Genomic DNA, 19,497 nt, shown 5'->3' on the forward strand with positions numbered 1-19,497 from the left:
GGGTTCTGAAAGAAATGGCGGAGGTGATAGTGGATGCCTTGGTGGTTATTTTCCAAACGTCGCTGGATTCCGGGGAAGTGCCGGACGATTGGAAAACGGCTAATGTTACGCCGTTGTTTAAGAAGGGTGGCAGGCAAAAGGCAGGGAATTATAGGCCGGTTAGTTTAACGTCTGTTGTAGGTAAAATGTTAGAATCCGTCATCAAGGAGGAAATAGCGAGGCATCTTGAGGGGAATTGCTTGATAGAGCAGACGCAGCACGGTTTCGTTAAGGGGAAGTCGTGTCTGACAAATTTATCGGAGTTCTATGAGGATGTGTCTAGGGCGGTGGATAGAGGAGAGCCGGTGGATGTGGTCTTTCTTGATTTTCAGAAGGTGTTTGACAAGGTACCTCACAAGAGGTTATTGCAGAAGGTAAGGGGGCATGGAGTTGGGGTAGGGTGTTAGCGTGGATAGAGGATTGGTTGTCAAATAGGAGGCAGAGAGTGGGGGTCAATGGGTGCTATTCGGATTGGCGGTTGGTGACTAGTGGAGTGCCCCAGGGGTCGGTGCTGGGGCCTCAGCTATTTACCATTTATATAGATGATCTGGAGGAGGGAACCGAGTGTATGGTGTCGAAATTTGCTGATGACACCAAGATTGGTGGAACGGCAAATTGCGCGGAGGGTGTGGAGAGTCTGCAGAAGGATCTAGATAGGCTGGGCGAATGGGCCAGGAACTGGCAAATGGAATTTAATGTTGGCAAGTGCGAGGTGGTCCACTTTGGTAGGAATAATGGTAGGAAGGAGTATTTCTTTCTGGGCGAAAAACTGCAGCAGGTGACGGTGCAGAGGGACCTCGGGGTCCTTGTGCATGAGTCGCAAAAACCCAGCCTGCAGGTGCAGCAGGTGGTCAGGAAGGCTAATGGGATGCTGGCCTTCATAGCGAGGGGGATTGAATATAAAAGTAGGGAGGTCTTGCTGCAGCTGTATAGGGCATTGGTGAGGCCGCAGCTGGAGTACTGTGTGCAGTTTTGGTCGCCGCACTTACGCAAGGATATTTTGGCCTTGGAGGGAGTGCAGAGGAGGTTTACTAGGCTGATACCAGGGTTGAGCTATGAGGAGAGGCTGAATAAACTAGGCTTGTACTCGTTAGAGTTTAGAAGAATGAGGGGAGATCTCATTGAGATGAATAAGATTATGAATGGGATGGATAGAATAGAGGTGGAGAGACTCTTCCCGCTCAGAAAGGACAGTAGGACTAGGGGGACAGCCTCAAGATAAAGGCGGGGGGGGGTGTGGTTTAGAACGGAGTTGAGGAGGAACTTCTTCACTCAAAGGATGGTGAATCTCTGGAATTCTCTGCCCGTTGAAGTGGTGGAGGCTGCCTCGCTAAATATTTTTAAGACGTGGGTTGATGGGTTTTTGATAAGCAAGGGGATTAAGGGTTATGGGGAGAGGGCGGGAATGTGGAACTGAGCCACGACAGATCAGCCATGATCTTATTGAATGGTGGGGCAGGCTCGAAGGGCTAGATGGCCTACTCCTGCTCCTATTTCTTATGTTCTTATGATGAACTATCTTCTTGAACCACTGCAGTCCCAGAGGTATACCCACTTGGTTGTTAGAGACAATTTTGAACCAGTGACATGAAAGGATGGTGATCTAGTTCCAAGTCAGGATGCTGTGTGGCTTGGAGGGGATCTTGCAGGTAGTGTGGTCTTCCCATGTGTCTGCAGCCCTTGTCCTTCCAGATGATAGTGGTCATGGGTTTGGAAGTTGCTGCCAGAGGAACCTTGGTGAGTTCCTATAATGCATCCTGGATTGATAGTGGAGGGAGTGAAAATTTGTGGATGTATTGTGAATCAAACTGACTGCTTTTTCCTGGATAATGTCATGCTTCTTGAGTTTATTGGAGCTGCACTCATTCAGACAAATGGCGAGTCTTCCATCACACTCATGATTTGTGCCTTTGTAGGTGATAAACAGGCTTTGAGGAGTCAGAATGGATGACAGAACAGGATTTCACATTTTAAGATGTTAATTCTAACAGACTAAAACTATTTTTGTAGGCGGTTTATACTTTAAACAACGGACAGAACTTTTAGGGCCCGATTTTTACCATTTGGAGTCTAAGGGCTAGATCCGGGCATAATACAGATCTGAGCCCGAAATCCCCTTAGCAGCGTGCCCATGTGCTTTTTCCAGCTCTGGTCTAATTTTTGCACTGTGGGCAGAGCTTAGTGCTTTCGGAACGATCGGACCTTTGAACTGTGCATACAGTTTGAAAAAAATTAGAAAAAGCGCGCCCGTGTCGGATTGCTCCCAAGCCGCAAAAAGCAGCTCGAGAGTCTTTTGCCACTCTGCAGGTGATCAGTTGGGGGCGGGGGGGAGGGCAGGGATGGTGGTTGGTCTGGGTAGTGGGAGGGATGATTTTTAGCTCTCAAGGATCTACTTCCATTCTTGTTTTTTCTAGCCCAGAACTGTGTTTCATGGTGACGGTTTTCTCTGGAGATCTGCCCTCAAGTGCAAGCTAGGCAAATCTTCCAACAACATTTCAAATCTGCACCGTTTGGTCCTTTCAGTCCCGGTGCAAGCTCCTACCCACATTCCTCTTCCATGATTGGTCCCTTGTTGCGCTCTCTCTCCTTGACAAGTCCACCCTGCATTCCTCCTCCACAAACCCCACCCCCCCCCCCCTCACTACCCAGACCAACCGCCACCCCTGTGCACCTTCTCCCCACCAATCGCCTGCAGAGTGGCAACGGACCCCCCTTCCGAGATACAACTTACCCACCGCCCGCTCCCCCCCCACCCAAGAGAATGGTCTGGCCTCACTCCCCCCTCCCCTCCCAGAGGAACATCTCATCTGCCTCCCCCTCCCCACCACCAGACGATGATCAGCTTCCCCACCCCAGCACCACCACCACCAGACAATGATCGGGCCCTTAATATAACCAAAATAAAATCTTCTATCAGTATATGTTGCAATTTCCTTTAAGTAAACATTCAGTTCTCCCAGAACCAGTCCAAAATGGTCCTTAGCTCCCAGTGATTTATTTCCAATCTTTTCCTTTCCCAACCTGAAAAATTTAATTCCAGAACTGTCTTTCACAATGAGTTTTCCTGGTGACTTCATCCTATAATTAAAACCAGGCAAAACTTCCAGCATCATTTTCATTCCTCATTTAGTCTTTCCAAACTGAAAGCGAGCTCTCATCCACACTCCTCTGTTGTGAACCACAGAAATGTTTGACCTCTATCTGCTCTCTTTCTTTCTCCCAGATCCTGTCAGATTTATCTTTGAGAGTTTTCAGGATATCGTAGAAACCCTTCCAATTTCCATATTGATGTGAAATTCGGCGCATGTATCCAGGAAAGTATGCTGACTATCGTTGAGACCCCAACTTTCTATTATCTTGGAAGTAATGGACAGTTTTCCCAGGACTTTGGGGACTTTCGGTCTAACTGCTGTTAACACACAGACTGCTACCATTGTCTCCAAATGTAAACCTTGCACTTTTTTCCCAGTAAAATAATTTTTTCTCTTGTCCCCAGCCCCATCCTCCCTTGTACACTCATTCCATGCAGAGACTTGCTGTTAGTCAGACTTCAGAACAGGTTCCTTGACCCCCTTCATTTTACCTGAAATTAAAGTCAGAGTCCCGAAACATAAACGTATAAACCTCTTAATTCGAACATGATATGGTGCATTTAGGTAAAAAGATTAACAGTGGCAATTATACCTTGAATAGAAGTGGGAGACTAGAGGAACTTGAGGGTACAGGTTTACAGACAGAGACAGCAACTCTGGTAGCTAAGTGAAAAAAGCCAGTAGAATTCCACATTCTACTACAGAAGATATAGAATACAAAATCCAAGAGGAATTAGTGAGCCCATGTAAAATCTCGGGACCTCTGTGTGCAGTGTTAGGCTCAAAACTTTGGTTCACTAGGATGTTGCCTAGTGTAAGAAAATAAAAGTACCAAGACAGATGTATGAAGAGTTGGATCCTTTCAGTTAAACAATACGGATTTTAGGGCAATATGCTAGAAGTGCTAAAATGATGGAAGGATGAGATAGTATAGACAGCAGACTGCTTCTCATGTATGGTAATAAAAACAGGAGAAACTTCTTTCCACTGAAATTTCAATTGTCAGTGGTTGAGCTTGAAACTAAGTCCCAGCTGGGAGAATTCCACCCAGTGAGGGTGGGAATATGATCTGGTTCCTGCTGCAGAGGCCAGCTGTAAATCTTGCCATATTATCCAGCCCTGACCTCATTAATTATGTGCCCAAGGGTTTGACGCCATATTCTGTGGCAAGGCAGGCGTGATGGTGCAAGTTCCACTAATATATCTGGGTACCATGTTGAAAAGACACCAACATCATTAACCCACCATTGAAGAAAGGTGTCATCCTACAAAAGATGAATTTCCAAGAGCACTCTGAGGCTAGAAGTTGGACCTCAATGACACTGAATCAGGAAGATTCGCCTGTGATTCTCTTCCATCCACTGCTGCAGTTTCCAAGATCCAGAGTTGCTGGCTGCCTTTATTCTGAACACTGGAGACAGCCCTGGGAATTGTCCAGATGAGTCTTAACTCCTGCTTACCACATTATTTTAGAAATGTTCTGGACCAGCATGTTTTCCTGCTGCTGTCCTGGAGAATCGGGCCTGGGTGAAAGATTCCGATTGGGCCTTCATCGTCATTCCGTTAGTGGGATGCAGATCAGTTTTATGTGGGTCTCCAGTGGATTTTCCAATCTGCAGCAGTGGGCCGCATTGGAAGGTCCTGTGGGAAATTCGTAGCAGCATGAAACCAATTTTTGGACTCGCACCAAATTCTTGCCCCCTCCTGCCATTGAACCTTCCAGTGGAGCCATGGGAGAGTTCGGTGTACGTCAGCTTTGAAGATTCAGTTCGCTACGTCGATTGAAGGGTGAGCAAATAAAGGATACAGGTTAGCAAAGTATAATTTCTTTTTTACTGAACAAGAAAATAAACACCACTATGGACTGGTTGGGATTAATAGTTTGCTTTGGTGTTATCACTTCAGTGCATTTCTTTGATACAAACAATTGCATTTTTTAATGTCTGATAAGATTAACATTATGCAAATAACTTGTTCTGCAGTGTGTATGTAAGCATTTATCATATAACACATGGTAATATTTTCACATTCAGCATGGCATTCCCATATTTTATGCTTGCTGCAAAATGATAACTAATGGCTTCTGCTGAGCTTTTTCACTGTTTCCCTTTTCTAGTTTGGTTCCGTTGATAGCAGTTCTTGATTCTTAGACTGAACTAGATCAATTATGAAATTGAGTCATACCCATTCTATAGAGTATAGCTTGTGACCATTGGATTAAGTCTCTTTCCAGGAAAAGTCACTAGTGATGTTTATGAAATGCCAGTTCAAAAAGTGGGCCCCAGAATAATTGCATTTCTCCCTTGCCTGCATGAGATGGTCTACTATATTATAGCTAAAAAGCATGCTTTGCAATACCAACTAATACTGGTGAAAACTAGTTAAACTTCAGCTAATTTATCTTCTGTGTCTGCACTCTATTCAAAAATGTTCAGTCCATGACCCAATCTGTAAACTTGTCTATATTTATATACTAATTTGTCTCATTAAGTCAATTAAAATTTCTCGGTACATTTGATCAGCAATTTGTAAAACTTTTGGTTCCTTTTGGAAATGGGTGTACTGTAAGCCATGCATGTGTTGAGAAAAAGCAATAGGATACTTTTCTGTAACTCCTTGCTTCACTACACAGAATACACTTGACATCACAAAGCAATTAAGATAATTCATCTGTAAAATTCTCAACATTAATATAATCCTGCAAGCTGGAAGAGCTTGTGTTGAAGCTTAGCTTCCTAATGCACTTAATTTTTTCCCTTCCACATGATCAATAACTTTGGCAAGTGTCGTCACTGGAAATAAAGCATGATATGTTGGGGACTGTTGGCATTTAAAGAAGAAATCCAAACACCCAGCAATTAACTAACAAAATTACCCCAAAGCTTTCATGCTTTTAAACAATAGTCTTTATACAAAAAAGAGAAAATAAACAAAGCAAGCACTGTTAATGTAACACTATAAATTACAAAGACTTGTGCTATAAAGCCTGTTCTTTTATTACTCCCCACAGAATTCCCTAACCTTCTAAAATTTTGAAGTTTCATTCACTTTTTCTGGGGCTAACGTAAAAATAGGCCACTTGAATTCTAAGAACATAAGAACATAAGAAATAGGAGCAGGAGTAGGCCATCTAGCCCTTCGAGCCTGTCCCGCCATTCAATAAGATCATGGCTGATCTGTCGTGGCTCAGTTCCACATTCCCGCCCTCTCCCCATAACCCTTTTCCCCTCGCTTGTCAAAAACCCATCAACCCGCCTCTTAAAAATATTTAGCGAGGCAGCCTCCACCACTTCAACGGGCAGAGAATTCCAGAGATTCACCACCCTTTGAGTGAAGAAGTTCCTCCTCAACTCTGTTCTAAACCGCCCCCCCTTTATCTTGAGGCTGTGCCCCCTAGTCCTACTGTCCTTTCTGAGCGGGAAGAGTCTCTCCACCTCTATCCTATCCATCCCATTCATCATCTTATACGTCTCAATGAGATCTCCCCTCATTCTTCTAAACTCTAACGAGTACAAGCCTAGTTTATTCAGCCTCTCCTCATAGCTCAACCCCCTCAACTCTGGTATCAGCCTAGTAAACCTCCTCTGCACTCCCTCCAAGGCCAAAATATCCTTGCGTAAGTGCGGCGACCAAAACTCTGCTTGGTGTTCCAGCTATTCCCCAAGGTCACATTCTGTGGGGTTCTTTCCATTAGCTTTTTTGGCTAGGTGACCCCTCGCCTTTTCTTTATAGATGCCCCCCCTCTCCCTGCCCCCCCAAATTGCTGGCAGATGTTCAACTGCCTTCCCACAGTTTTCCAAGCTAACTTTGCTGGCTGCTTTCTGCCACAAGGCTATGTAAGGACCACTGTAGATTTCTCCCACTAGCTGAAAACTAGAGAAATCTTCTAATTGCTTTTCCCTTACAAAATCCAAACTGAGAGCCTCACCCACATGCAGTGGGGTGAATAATGACATTTGTATTTTTTTCAGCTTGAAATGCAGGCCTAACATTATCTGTATTGGTTCCCTCATTCTGATGAGATGCAGTCTACAACAAAGCAAAGCTACACCTGCCTCCTTCTGTTCCCAAACTAAATTGTTTGTTTGTTTGCTTTTGTCAGCAAACATACAGATATAAATTAAACAAAGAAACCTCCCATCCCTACATCCTCTCTGTATGACAACTTGGCATGCTATGGGTTCTTCTCAAACAGAAAGGTAAATTATTATTTTACTTTCCACACTACTCTTTGATTCTGTAATTCTAAATAATTTATATCACTAATTGAGTTTTACAACCCTTTCTCCAGATTCCATGGGTCTACAAAGAAACCCCATTTTTAAAAAAACTGCTTTCAGCTTCCTTTTATCTGAAAATTACATACATCATTTCTCTTATTGAATCTCTTATTGAAGTAAGGGCAGACCTTCTGGCACTACTATCCAAAGATTTTGAAAAAAACCTTATTGTTGGTGGCTTTCATACCTTTTGATCTTGAAGATGAACAAAGTGTAATCAACTCCAGTTTCTCTATCAGTTTATCTTGTCTGTAATACTTTAATTTCAAAATTAAAAGACATGTATTCTAAAACATAAACCATGAACCAGATTTTCACAACAATATCCGGAAGGAAGTGCCTCATTAGGTTGTCAAATTTTCTTGCTCGAACATCAGCCAACTACCATCCAGGACAACAGAAATTACCAGTCAGCAGTGTTTACAGTGGAGTGATTTGGTAATGATTCAAAATGGCTAATGCTGATTGCTGCAAAATATTTAAAAATTGTCCTTTGTGTTTGAATTATGACATGTTCAAACTTTAGTATATACAATAAACCTGGGCTTATTGGCAAGAGTATTATTACATTTTCTGTACCTGAATTGTGGAAGACTTTGGGCTGAAACTTCCAGTTTGGGAGCATGTTTTGCAAGTTGGGCCATTCCATGGTTTGCAAACAGTGTTCCTAACTGACGGTTTGGGTTTCCAGTTGTGAGCAGGAAACCAGTGTATGAGGAGTGCAGAGGCAGACTGGTGCGAAGGTCCTTCTCAGTTCTCAGCAATGTCAACATAGTTCCTCTAAACTGCGCCTCTCAACCTTTTCTGTTTTTCCCACTCCTGCCATGACTTATCTCTTCCATGTATCCTCCATAGCCCTTCACCTGACATCCACTATGTATGTTCTCTAATTCCGTGCATTATCAATTGAAAATATTTTATATTCCTTGGGGAAAAGTATAAACTTCTCACTATCTAATAAAAAACTCCATCAAACACACAAATTGTTGACAATGAGCAAAGTGGGAAAAAAAACTAATACTTGTAATCCTATTATCTTGCATCAACAAACAAGAAGCCTGTCAAAGGCACAATCTCATTATATGACCTCTTAAAATTGTCATTCGTTCTTAGATAAATGAATACCTACTGTTCTGAATCCCCTTAGCACTTTAAAGTCAGCCAAGCATTCACAGCAGCCACAGTTGTTCAAAAAATAAAGTACTCTGAGACGGAAGGGGCGATTTCACTGTGCATTCGTCACAAGTGTAAATAGTGTTTTAACAATGGTATCTTGGTCTCTGGAGCTGGTTTTATCAGGCTCCACCCCTCCAAACTGACAGTGTAAATCACACCCCCAGATTTTTTTCTGTTGAGTGGCTGAATATCTGGTCTGAAAACTCAGCTGTGTCTGGAGAAATACAGGCTGGTTTTCAGTCGGAGCCTGACACAGCAACTAATTATGAGAACATTTTTCACTGCATTATGGTACCTTCATTGGAAAAGTTTCATAATGAGATTCAACTTGCTTTTTGAAAGACATCCCTGTGAGAAATCACTGCAGTAAAAACACATTTACAATACACCTAATAGTGGCATTTGAAGATGTGAAATCATTTTATGGTTAGCTTTAATAATGTTTCTGCCTATTCAGCAGGCTTTCCATTTTCTTCAGGCTCTCTCTAAGTTGGTGTGCTTTTCATGGGCTTCAAAAAACTCACATCACAAGGTGAAAATGTGTGCAAGAGGAAATCTGATTTTTTTTTTGCACTACTGCTTCCCCACCCCCCCCCAATTTGAAGTGGAGAGCTTGACCACAGCAAATTTGCGCATTATTCCCAATCTACAGAAAGGCTAAAGGAAAATGATACTAGTGCCCATAATGGGGATGAAAATAAGTTTTTGTCCAAAAGAAAGTTTGTGCAACAAAATGTGCATCAGTGCACAGTTGAAAATTCAGCTATTCGTCTCCATCTTAACAGTGGAAATTTAATAGAAGGTTGAAGAAGCCTTGCATTCTTTCAGCTGGCTTTAATCAAACTGTCAAGCATTTTGTTTGGCATTTTATGAAGCGGGGAAAAAACCCACATAAATTACTGGCTTTGCGCAATTCATGATGCATATCTCACCTGGTTGTCATTATGTTTATTTCATTTCTTTCCAATGCAGTTTCTCCCTTAATTTGCATTCTGCCTCATACGTTGACCATTGAAGTTGAATCAGGGTTGAACCATGTCCTGAGGAAAAGGAAAATCTTTAAAAGTAATTTCCGATGTTGGTTTGTGCTGACATAAGGTCACCCCATATTTAGGTGTATTATTCATGAGAGCTTCTAGTCAAGAAGCAGCTTTTTGGCAGGACCTTGCCACGTTCCAAAGCTTCACAAATCGAACTGGTCAAGGTTGTCTCTCACTTCCATGAGAACAAGATTATTTCTGCACTTCATCCTGTCTTCACAATTCTGATTTAGAACCTGACTCCCACTTTATGCACTGAATTTTTACCAGAGGGAAGGGAACCAGGATCTTCTGCAGGTTTCCATGCCTTGCAGAACGTCACAGATCTTTAAATTTGGCCAAGGCACTCCTTTAATTTACATGGAATCAACTTCCCTGTCAAATTAAGGGCAGTGGTTAGGCTCTGAAAGCCAGAGGGTTAATCGGTGATCTTTTGGCTTTGGGAGGTTTAGCTGACTACAGTAAAAGGTTAGTAACTGAGCATGCCCTGAACCACTTTTAAAAAGTGTAAACAAAAATACAGAAAGCAACCAGGTGTTTATTGATAGTATTTATAAGAAGAGTTATTGAAGAACTGGCATATTTGTAATATGCTGTTTGGACGACATGCCCTCTGATGAGATTCCTTTCTTTAATACCAATATATTTGCTGAGAGATGCGCTGCTGAATGTGGGGAAGAAAAAAGCTACTTTAAATACTTTATGCACACTTTCACTTCTTAGTAGATGGCATCGTTCACCCACTGAGCTCCCATTTTTTTCATTCCCTCTGCTGATAGGCAGGCCATCTGCTAATTTCTATAAAGAGCAGCTACTTTAATGAGTACACATGCCTTTACGGCATAAGTTGGAAGAGGCATGTGCTCTACAGATTGGCACAAAATGGAGTAGCCATGCAGACTTTTCAGAACATGATCTATGTTTGGCTTCACTGTGGTAGAGTATGGAACATGCTTTCTGTCAAAGGCTAAGGGAAGACCCTCTGGTAGGGAACTTAGTTGCTGTTTTCACATTTTGCATTTTTTGTTCTTGCTCTTATTTTATTACCTTTTAATTTGAACATTAAATCCTTTTAAATTTTAAAGTTTAAAGGTCAAGTTTTGCAGTATTATAACCCTGCTTTCTTCAGGTAGAAGTAGTGGAGTCATTAACTTTTTAAATATTCTCAGTGTATCCATGCATTTTGCTTCATGCTGTTTCTGAATAAGTGAAAGATTTATTTTCATGCTACCATCTAATCTTAAACAGTAAGCAGAACTGTGAATGTTCACAGTACATTTTATTATTGTCTGGAATGTATTAATTTTTGGGGATATATCATCTTAGAATCCCTATAATGCAGGAGGAGGCCATTTGTCCATTGAATCTGCACCAACAACAATCATCCCACCCAGGTGCTATCGACATAATGCCATGTATTTATCCTGCTAATCCCCTGACACTAAGGGGCAATTTAGCATGGTCAATTTATCTAACCTGCACATCTGTGGACTGTGGGAAGAAACCAGTGCACTAAGAGAAACCCATGCAGACACAAGGAGATTGTGCAAACTCCACACAGATAATCCCTGAGGCTGCAATCAACCTGGGTTCCTGGCACTGAGGTAGCAATACTAACCACTGTGCCACCATACTGCTCAAAATTGTCTGATGTTTAACATTTTGAAATTCCATGTAGAGGACAAAGTTTAAAGATTTTCTGAATTAATTTGTAATTTTCTTAAAGTTTCTTTAAGCGTGTTACAAAGAAGAAAATACTAATTCTTGTGGTAACATTTTACTCACGTGAGGCTCTCGCCTTGGTTTCTTAAAATGTTACCTGGTGTTCAGCAACAAACTCTCAAATGGTTAAAATTGGGAAAAGTGATTTGTCCTTTGAGCAGATGGAAATGATCACCAGGAAATGAGTAAAGAGGTGGGGGAGGATGAGAAAAAAAATCTGGGTATTTTCTCTTCAGTTTGTAATTAACGCTTCAAATGTTGTTTTAGTTTGATATTTGCTGAATGGAGGTTAAATTTACACACTTGCCTTCAGTTCATTTGTCCCTGAGACTTTGTTTTACAAGAATAATGCATTAGAATTGCTGCTTATGGGCACAGTCAGAAAAGTTAATTATCTGCAAAATACATATTGGCCCAGAAACTGCTGATGTGACACATCTCAAAGTGAGTTAGATTTTTTGATCTCGTCCTTATCTTTGTACAATTCTGGAAATGCAAATTGACAAGAGGATAATGCGGCATCTGAGACTCCATGGACATTGGGGTTCCTATGGTCTGCCTCATTTAGCAATGAAAGTAAAAGGACAGAGAAAGTAAACAACCAAATAACAGGGAAGGAAATAGGGTGAATCAGAGTTAAATTAGACGAAAGATAAATAAAGAAAAGGAAAACTAGAGTGGTTTGACCAAGAGAAAGAAACTGAGAAGAATTTTCTAAAGGACAACTAAAATATTTTTAACAGACTAGGAGCAAGTTATTACTACCTGCAGGAGTGATACTCAACCTTGGGAGGGAGGTTGAGGGGGGAGGTGGTGGTGCCTAGAAGGGGAACAACGAAATGGTAGAGTGGTTGAAGCATAAGTCAAGTCATTAACAGGGTCCTCACAACATGAATTACCAGCCCTAAGTGGCTACAGCAAGTGTAATCCACATTGGTGCAAACCCAGCAATTTCTTCATTCACAAGGGAGATTTGTTGCAAGATGGTAATTTGTTTCTGGTTCAGGCAAGGCTGACACTGGAGCAGCAATTTTGTGGGCAGCACAATAGCACAGTGGCTAGCACTGCTGCTGTGCAGCTCCAGCGACCTGGGTTCAATTCCCGGCTCGGGTCACTGTGTGGAGTTTGCACATTCTCCTCATGTCTGCGTGGGTTTCCTCCAGATGCTCCGGTTTCCTCCCAGAGTCCAAAGATGTGCGGGTTAGGTTTATTAGCTATGCTAAAATTGCCCCTTAGTGTCCTGACATGCATAGGTTAGAGGGATTAGCGGGTAAATGTTTAGGGATATGGAGGTAGGGCCTGGGTGGGATTGTGGTCAGTGCAGACTCAATGGGCCAAATGGCCTCTTTCTGCACTGTAAGATTTCTATGATTTCTAATTTTATGGTGAATTGGAACTTGAGACTTATTTTTAAACATCATAAATTTCTGGATTTTTAAAACACTAATAATGGTGACTGCCTGAGCATGCCTTTATTTTTCCTGCAGTTTTGGGGTCAGTATATTTTTTTTCTCTTGCAGGGACCACTATATTTTTCATTCTATGAGCAGGATTTTGTCATAATTTGTCAGAGAGGCTCTGACAGAGAACCAGCACAGCTGAGTTTTTCAGCCACTCTAAGCATTCTAGGATGTGGTTTGTGCTGTCTCTGTGGGGTGGGACTCGGTGGAACCAGCACTGGGGTGTCATGCAACATCCCCTGCTGCAAATTGTTCAAAAATCAAGGGCTCTCCCACCCCACAAGTATTGGGGGCTCTCCCTCCATCCACAGCCACACAATTATTGGAGGTTCCCTACCCCACCCCCTGCTTCTTCTGAACTGCACAATCATCGTGGGCTCCCTCAATTGCACAAGTATCAGGGACTCTTTCCCACATCCCACCCCTCCCCAACTATCACCATCATGGCAGCGTCACAGCCAAGTCTCTCTTCCCCCTCCCCTCACTTCACAGCAAGTCCCTGCCTTCCCAACACACAAGGGGACCCACCCATAGCAGAGGTTGCCACTCCTATTTCCCAGGCATGTCCTTGTCTCCCCAGGGGCTGTACTTACCGTGGCACCCTCTCCAGGCTCCCCTCAACTGAATCCCATCTTTAAATACCTATTATGAACCTTTTTGAATACTTAGTGAAAGGGGTGGGGGGGGAGAGAGGGGTTGTGGAGAGATCATATGGCAGGCTGGCCTGTTAATATTCAATTTAGGAAAATGCATTTAAATGAGATTTATAGAATCATACAACACAGAAGGGGCCCTTCGCCCCATTGAGTCTACACTCAGTATGTGAGAAACACCTGACTTCCCATCTAATCCCATTCACCAGCAGTTGGCTCATAGCCCTAAATGTTATGATATGCCAGGTACTTTTTAAAGGATGTGAGGCAACTCTCCTCTTAAGCACTGCATTCCAGATCGTCTCCACCGTATGGGTAAAAAAAAATTTTCCTCACATCCCTTCCAAACCTCCTGTCCCTCACCTTGAATCTGTATCCCCTCATGACTGACCCTTCAACTAAGCGGAACAGCTACCCCATATCCACTCTGTCTATGTCTCTCATAATCTTGAACACCTTGATTAGGTTACCTCTCCGTCTTCTCTGTTTCAACGAAAATGACCCGAGCTTCTCTGACCTCTCTTCATAAATGTTCCCTTCCAGGCAGCATCCTGGTGAATCTCCTCTGCACCCCCTCCAGTGCAATCAAATCCTTCCTATAATGTGGGAATTGGATTCCCACCCTTTCTGCATGGGAACCTTCTTACATCACTGATCGGGATATATGATCTCACCGTCGAGAATACTGTTTCCCAACTCTCATGGATTTTGCGCCTGAGTTCCTGTTTATGCTCAGGGAGGATGTGGGCTCAAAATTTTGGTTCGGGTTACCTCAATTTATAAATTTAAACATTAAGTCACAGGAGAGCCTTTTGCTTCATTTTTCTTGTTGGAATCCATCTTTACACATTTTCATTCTCATTTGACTAGTATGAGAAACAGATGTTGGAAAATCAGGAAAAAATGAACAGACTTCAAAGGCGTCTGACTCACTCAGAACACAGGGCAGCTACAGCCTCTCAAGAGGTAAATGTAAAACAATCACTAGCACTGTTAGCCAGATGATGTATGTGGTCTTTTGAGTTTGAAATGTTTGTTTCTAAGCAATGGAAATGCTTTGAACTGAGATTCAGCAAGTTGGAGAACAATGGGTTGACACAAAGGAGTTGACATCTTGTCCTAGGGTTCAAATGACCCCTCAGTCCAAAAATGTAAACCTCAGAATACTAAATTGATACTTTTTGTTACTGTCCCCAGCCCAACTCCATCCTTACCCTGACCCAACAGTGATAAACATTAGTCAGGATGTTCCACCAAGGTGATGAATAATCCATAAACAGTTAATAATGATGAATATGAGCTTTATAAATGATGGACTATAGGAAGATTACTATAAAATGTGAACTTGTTACAAGCTCTTTGTGGAAATAGGTTTTCAACGTTCACGTTGATGACTTATTTCGTCACATTGTTTCATTTGTAACATCAAATATCCATTTTCTTATTACTAAGGGCAGGATTCTCTGATCTTCTGCACTCAGCCAAACTCCATTCACTGCAGTGGCACTGGAGAATCCAGGCTGTGGACCAGGTTGGTTGTATTTCCAGCACAAATGCTTATTCTTTGTAGTCAACCCGCATTGGTGCAAATTTCAGCAGTGCCACCATTTAAAGGTGCCAAATTTCTTTTTAGAAGAAGGTTGGAAAGAGAGGAGGTAAAATCCGAGGAGGAAACATTAGGATCAGTACTTTGGTGTCCTAGGATATGTGGGTTAGGGGGATTAGTGAGGTAAATACGTGGGGTATCAGGCATAGGGCCTGCATAGGATGCTCTGTTGTAATTGGTGCAGACTTGATGGATCCAATGGCCTCCTTCTGCATTATAGCAGCCTGCACCTTTTACTCTGAGGGCATACCCTGGTCATTTGAGGGGGCTGGATATTGTCACCCGTTTAAACAAAATTCTTAAGCATGTTCCAAAGACTGACTGACTGCAAATCGCTGTTCACATAAATGTCTCATTCCTTCGACTAAATACTGTGCAGTTTTATATTTGGCCACATCCTTCTTAAGGCTAATAGGAGATGGAGGAATCCCTCAACCTCCTCATTCTGGGATACTAAATGGCAATTTAACATGGCCAATCAACTGGATTATGGGAGGAAACCAGAGCACCTGGTACTTAAAAGTAATGAAAAGACTAACAAATGAGATAGGAACATAAGTAAACTATCTAGCAATTTGAGCATGTTCAGCCATTAAGTGTCATCATAGCTGATCTGTATCCTAACATGCCTTTGCCCCAAACCCATCGAGACTTATGGCTAAGTGTCAATGTCAGATTTAAAATTAATAGGTAGGAAAACATAGATTGTTATTTCTAGAAGAAAAATTTCTGCTCTGAAGGAACATGTTTCCTAATTCCTGAAAAGCCTGGCTCTTAAATTTTAGATTATACCTCCCAGTTATGGATCTACCTGACCAGCAGAAGTAATTTCCCTCTATTTACCCTGCCTGTTCCCTTCAATATCTTAAACTTTGTTCAAATCATCCGTGAACTTCCAGATTTCAGAGAATACAACCCTTGGTTGTGTAATCACTCTTCATTTAACCATAGGAACCAGAATTCCAGTATATCTACACTACACCCCATTCCTCGACCAATATCTCCTTCCAAAGGTGTGGTGCCCAGAACTGCTCATAAATGTTCCAGGCATGGTCTAATCGGGGATTATATAGTTGCAGAGTAACTTTTTTACCTCCATGTGTTGCATTCCTTTAGATATAAAGTCAAGCATCTTATTAGCCTTTTTGATTATTTTTGTGCCTGTTCATGAGATTTCAATGATCTGAGCATGGACCTTTTAAGTCTGTTTCAGTCTTCCCTGTTTCTAGCTTCTCATCATTTAGAAAGTATCCTGTTCACTCCTTTAGATCCAACATGGAAATCCATTTGCTGCAGTTTTGCCCATTCATTTAATGTATCTTAATATTTCTTTGCAACTTCATTGTTCCATCTACATTGGGTAAAATGTCATTTATATTTGTGTCATTGACAAATTTGGATTCATAGCTCTATCCCATTATTTAAATCAAATGCAATGAATAGTTGAGGCTCCAACACAAATCCTCATGGACCACCACTAGAAAGGAAAAGAGTAGTAAACTGGTTAAAAATGGTGTTAAAATCCCCATAGAGATTGATATCTTTAAATGTTTTCCAGTTGAAAGTTAAAAGGATGACTCAAGATATAATGTTTTTAAGACATTAACTAACAATCAAACTAAAGGCACAAAACTCTCTTTTTGTAGAGAAATTATACTTTAAACTACAGCTCAGAATTTTTCCCTTTTAACTTTTAACACAAACAAAAAACCTGCTTCACGGGTATACTTTGCACTGTTCCTTTAGTCATTTGATTTTCCTGAAACCAGTCCAAAGTGATTTGCAACACAGAGGTATACTTTGATTCCTGTCCTTTCCCAGCCTGTTAATCTTTAACCTCAGAATTGTCTTTCACAGTGAGGGCTTTCAGCAGTTACTTTCCAATTGTGTGGTCATTCATATGAAAATGTAATTGACCCAGTTTATCATAATATGATTTAAAAATGTGTACATTCTTGGGATATGGGCAAGGACAGCATTATCTTCCTAGCCCTACATTATGTATTATCTGCCAGATATGTTGCAGCAACTCACAAAACCTTCTTCGACAGAACCTCCCAAACTCTCAACCTCTACCATTTAGAAGTTCAAAGGCAGCAGGCACATGGTATTATCCCCACTTACAGGTTCACCTCATAGATGCACACCATTCTAACTTGGACATAAACTGCCATTCCTTCACTCTTGTTGGGTAAATGTCCTTGATGGTGATGATGAGCTGCCCTCTTGAAACTCTGCAATTTATGTGGCATTCCACAGCTGTTGGAGAGATCCAGGATATTGACCCAGTGATGCAGAAAAAACAATGCCCAAATCACGATGGAATGTAACTTGGAGGAAAGCTTGAAGAAAGTATATTACTATATGGTTACTACCCTTGCACAGCCAGGTAATAAAGATCACAAGTTTGGGAAGTGCTGTCGAAGAAGCCTTAGCAAGTTGCTGCAGTGCATCCCATATAGTACATTGCAACCATTGTACACTGGTCATGGGGAGAGTGAAGTTTAAGCTGGTGGAGGATTACAGATGAAGTGGATTGCTGTATCCTAGATTTTGAGCTTTTTGAGTGTTGCTGAAGTTGCACTCATCCAAGCAAGTGGATAAGTATTCCATTATAATTATAACTTGCTTGCATGTTGTTAAGACTTTTTACTGAGTCAAGAGGTGAGCCATTTACCACAAAAAAATCCAGCCACTTATCATCATGAGTATTCACGGTAATCAGTGGCTGGTCCAGTTAAGTTTCTGTGCAGTAGTGATCTCAGCATGATAACACCATTGAATGTTGTGGGAGGTGACTGATTAGACTCTGTCCTGTTGGAGATGATCCTTGAGGTACAAATGTAACCTTTCACTAATCTGTCCAAGCCTGGGTATTGTCACATGGGGGCACATGATGCCTCATTATCTGGGGAGTTGCTAATGGAACTGGACACTGCAATCATCAGTGAACATCCTCACTTCTAACCTTATGGTCAAGTCATTGATGAAATAGCTGCAGAGATTTTAGCCAATGGTGCTGTATTAAGGAAATCCTGCAACAGTGTGCTCTGGCTAAGAAAATATCTTTAACAACCACAACTATCTTTATTTGTGCTGGTACAGCTAGATATTGGACAGCTTTATCCAGATCCCCATTGACTTTCAGTTTTACTGGGTTCCTTAGTGTCACACCTGGTTGAACGTTAACTCAATATCAAGGGCAGTCACTCTCCCCTTCCCTCTAGAATGCAGCTCTTGACCACATTTGGACCAAGGTTGCAATGGCATCTGGCATCATGTGGTCCTGTTGAAACCCAAACTGAAGATCAGTGAGCAGGTTTTTAATTGTTTCTTTGAGATGACTCCTTCCATCACTTTGATTGAGAGGAGGTCAGTAACTGACCAGATTGCATTATGGCTTTCCATTTTGTTTTACTACAGCTCAGTAGAGTCACAAATCAGAGAAGAAAACCTGAGGCAATGTTGGATCTGGAAAGCATTTTAAACCATTGAGTACTTGATACTATTGTTCCGTCCATCCCCCAGCCTCCAAATGCAAATGGATATCCAGCCCATGCAATGGTGTCAGCTCATGAAATGTACTAATAAATCTATCACTGTTACAAGATATTGTTTACATACATGAGATACCTTTTGAACAAAGCTCCTAACATGGAATAATAGATGGTGAATGGATTACAACATATGGGATTGGTCCTCCCTTTTTTTAAAAAAAAATAAAAGTTGTAAATCAGTGAATTATTTTTGTATCATTAACTTTGTAAAATTTTTGAATCAGAGAATTCTGGTCAGTGTTACAGTTTTGGTTTTCTGATCATGTGTGTCCGTTACCTATATGCTCATCTTTCACATCACATTATTGCTAATACCTAAAAAAAAGACATAAATACTGTGACCTGAAAAACTTTAGAATTTCACCAAATTGAAATCTTACTGTTTAAACTGATAACGAAATGAACGTGTAGTCACTTGAACAATCATGTTATTTTGAAAAACTGAAAACCTCTCCGAAATTTTACTACTTGCTGTCAGAAGTCTCCCAACACCAGGTTAAAGTCCAACAAGTTTATTTGATAGTAAGCCCACAAGTTTTTGAAAATGCTGTTCCTTCGTGAGGTGTGTGGAAAGAGGCCTCCACACACCTGACGAAGGAACAGTGTTTCTGAAAGCTTGTGGGTTTACTATCAAATAAACTTGTTGGACTTTAACCTGGTGTGGAGAGACTTCTTACTGTGTTTACCCTGGCATCTCCACATCACAATTTTTGACAGCAGCCCTTAGTCTCAATATGTTTTGATACTCAAATGTTTGATTTTTGGAGAGGAGATATTTGTAAATGTATATTTTGCAATGTATTTTATCAGCCATTGTTCCTTTTACTATGTTGTATAAACATTTTCAATGTGAAAAAAAATGCATTTTTTGT

General features: G+C 41.5%; 1 protein-coding gene across 4 annotated transcripts in view; it reads left to right on the forward strand.

Annotated features, from left to right (window-relative positions):
• Positions 1–19,107, forward strand: part of sclt1 (sodium channel and clathrin linker 1) — a 90,907-nt gene extending 71,800 nt beyond the window's left edge. For 3 of the 4 annotated variants that reach the window (XM_080199864.1, XM_080199855.1, XM_080199878.1), the window contains 2 exons: positions 14,333–14,428; positions 18,492–19,107. In XM_080199864.1, coding sequence (XP_080055990.1) covers positions 14,333–14,428; positions 18,492–18,563 — 168 coding nt within the window. In that variant the 3' untranslated portion in view covers positions 18,564–19,107. Of the gene's footprint in view, positions 1–14,332; positions 14,429–17,327; positions 17,605–18,491 lie in introns of those variants that run through there. The other variant, XM_080199870.1, reaches the window with a different exon arrangement.
• Positions 19,108–19,497: the final 390 nt, after the last annotated feature.

The sequence above is a fragment of the Carcharhinus amblyrhynchos genome, chromosome 1, assembly GCF_965287045.1.
Source record: "Carcharhinus amblyrhynchos chromosome 1, sCarAmb.v2.hapA, whole genome shotgun sequence".
Taxonomy (NCBI): domain Eukaryota; kingdom Metazoa; phylum Chordata; class Chondrichthyes; order Carcharhiniformes; family Carcharhinidae; genus Carcharhinus; species Carcharhinus amblyrhynchos.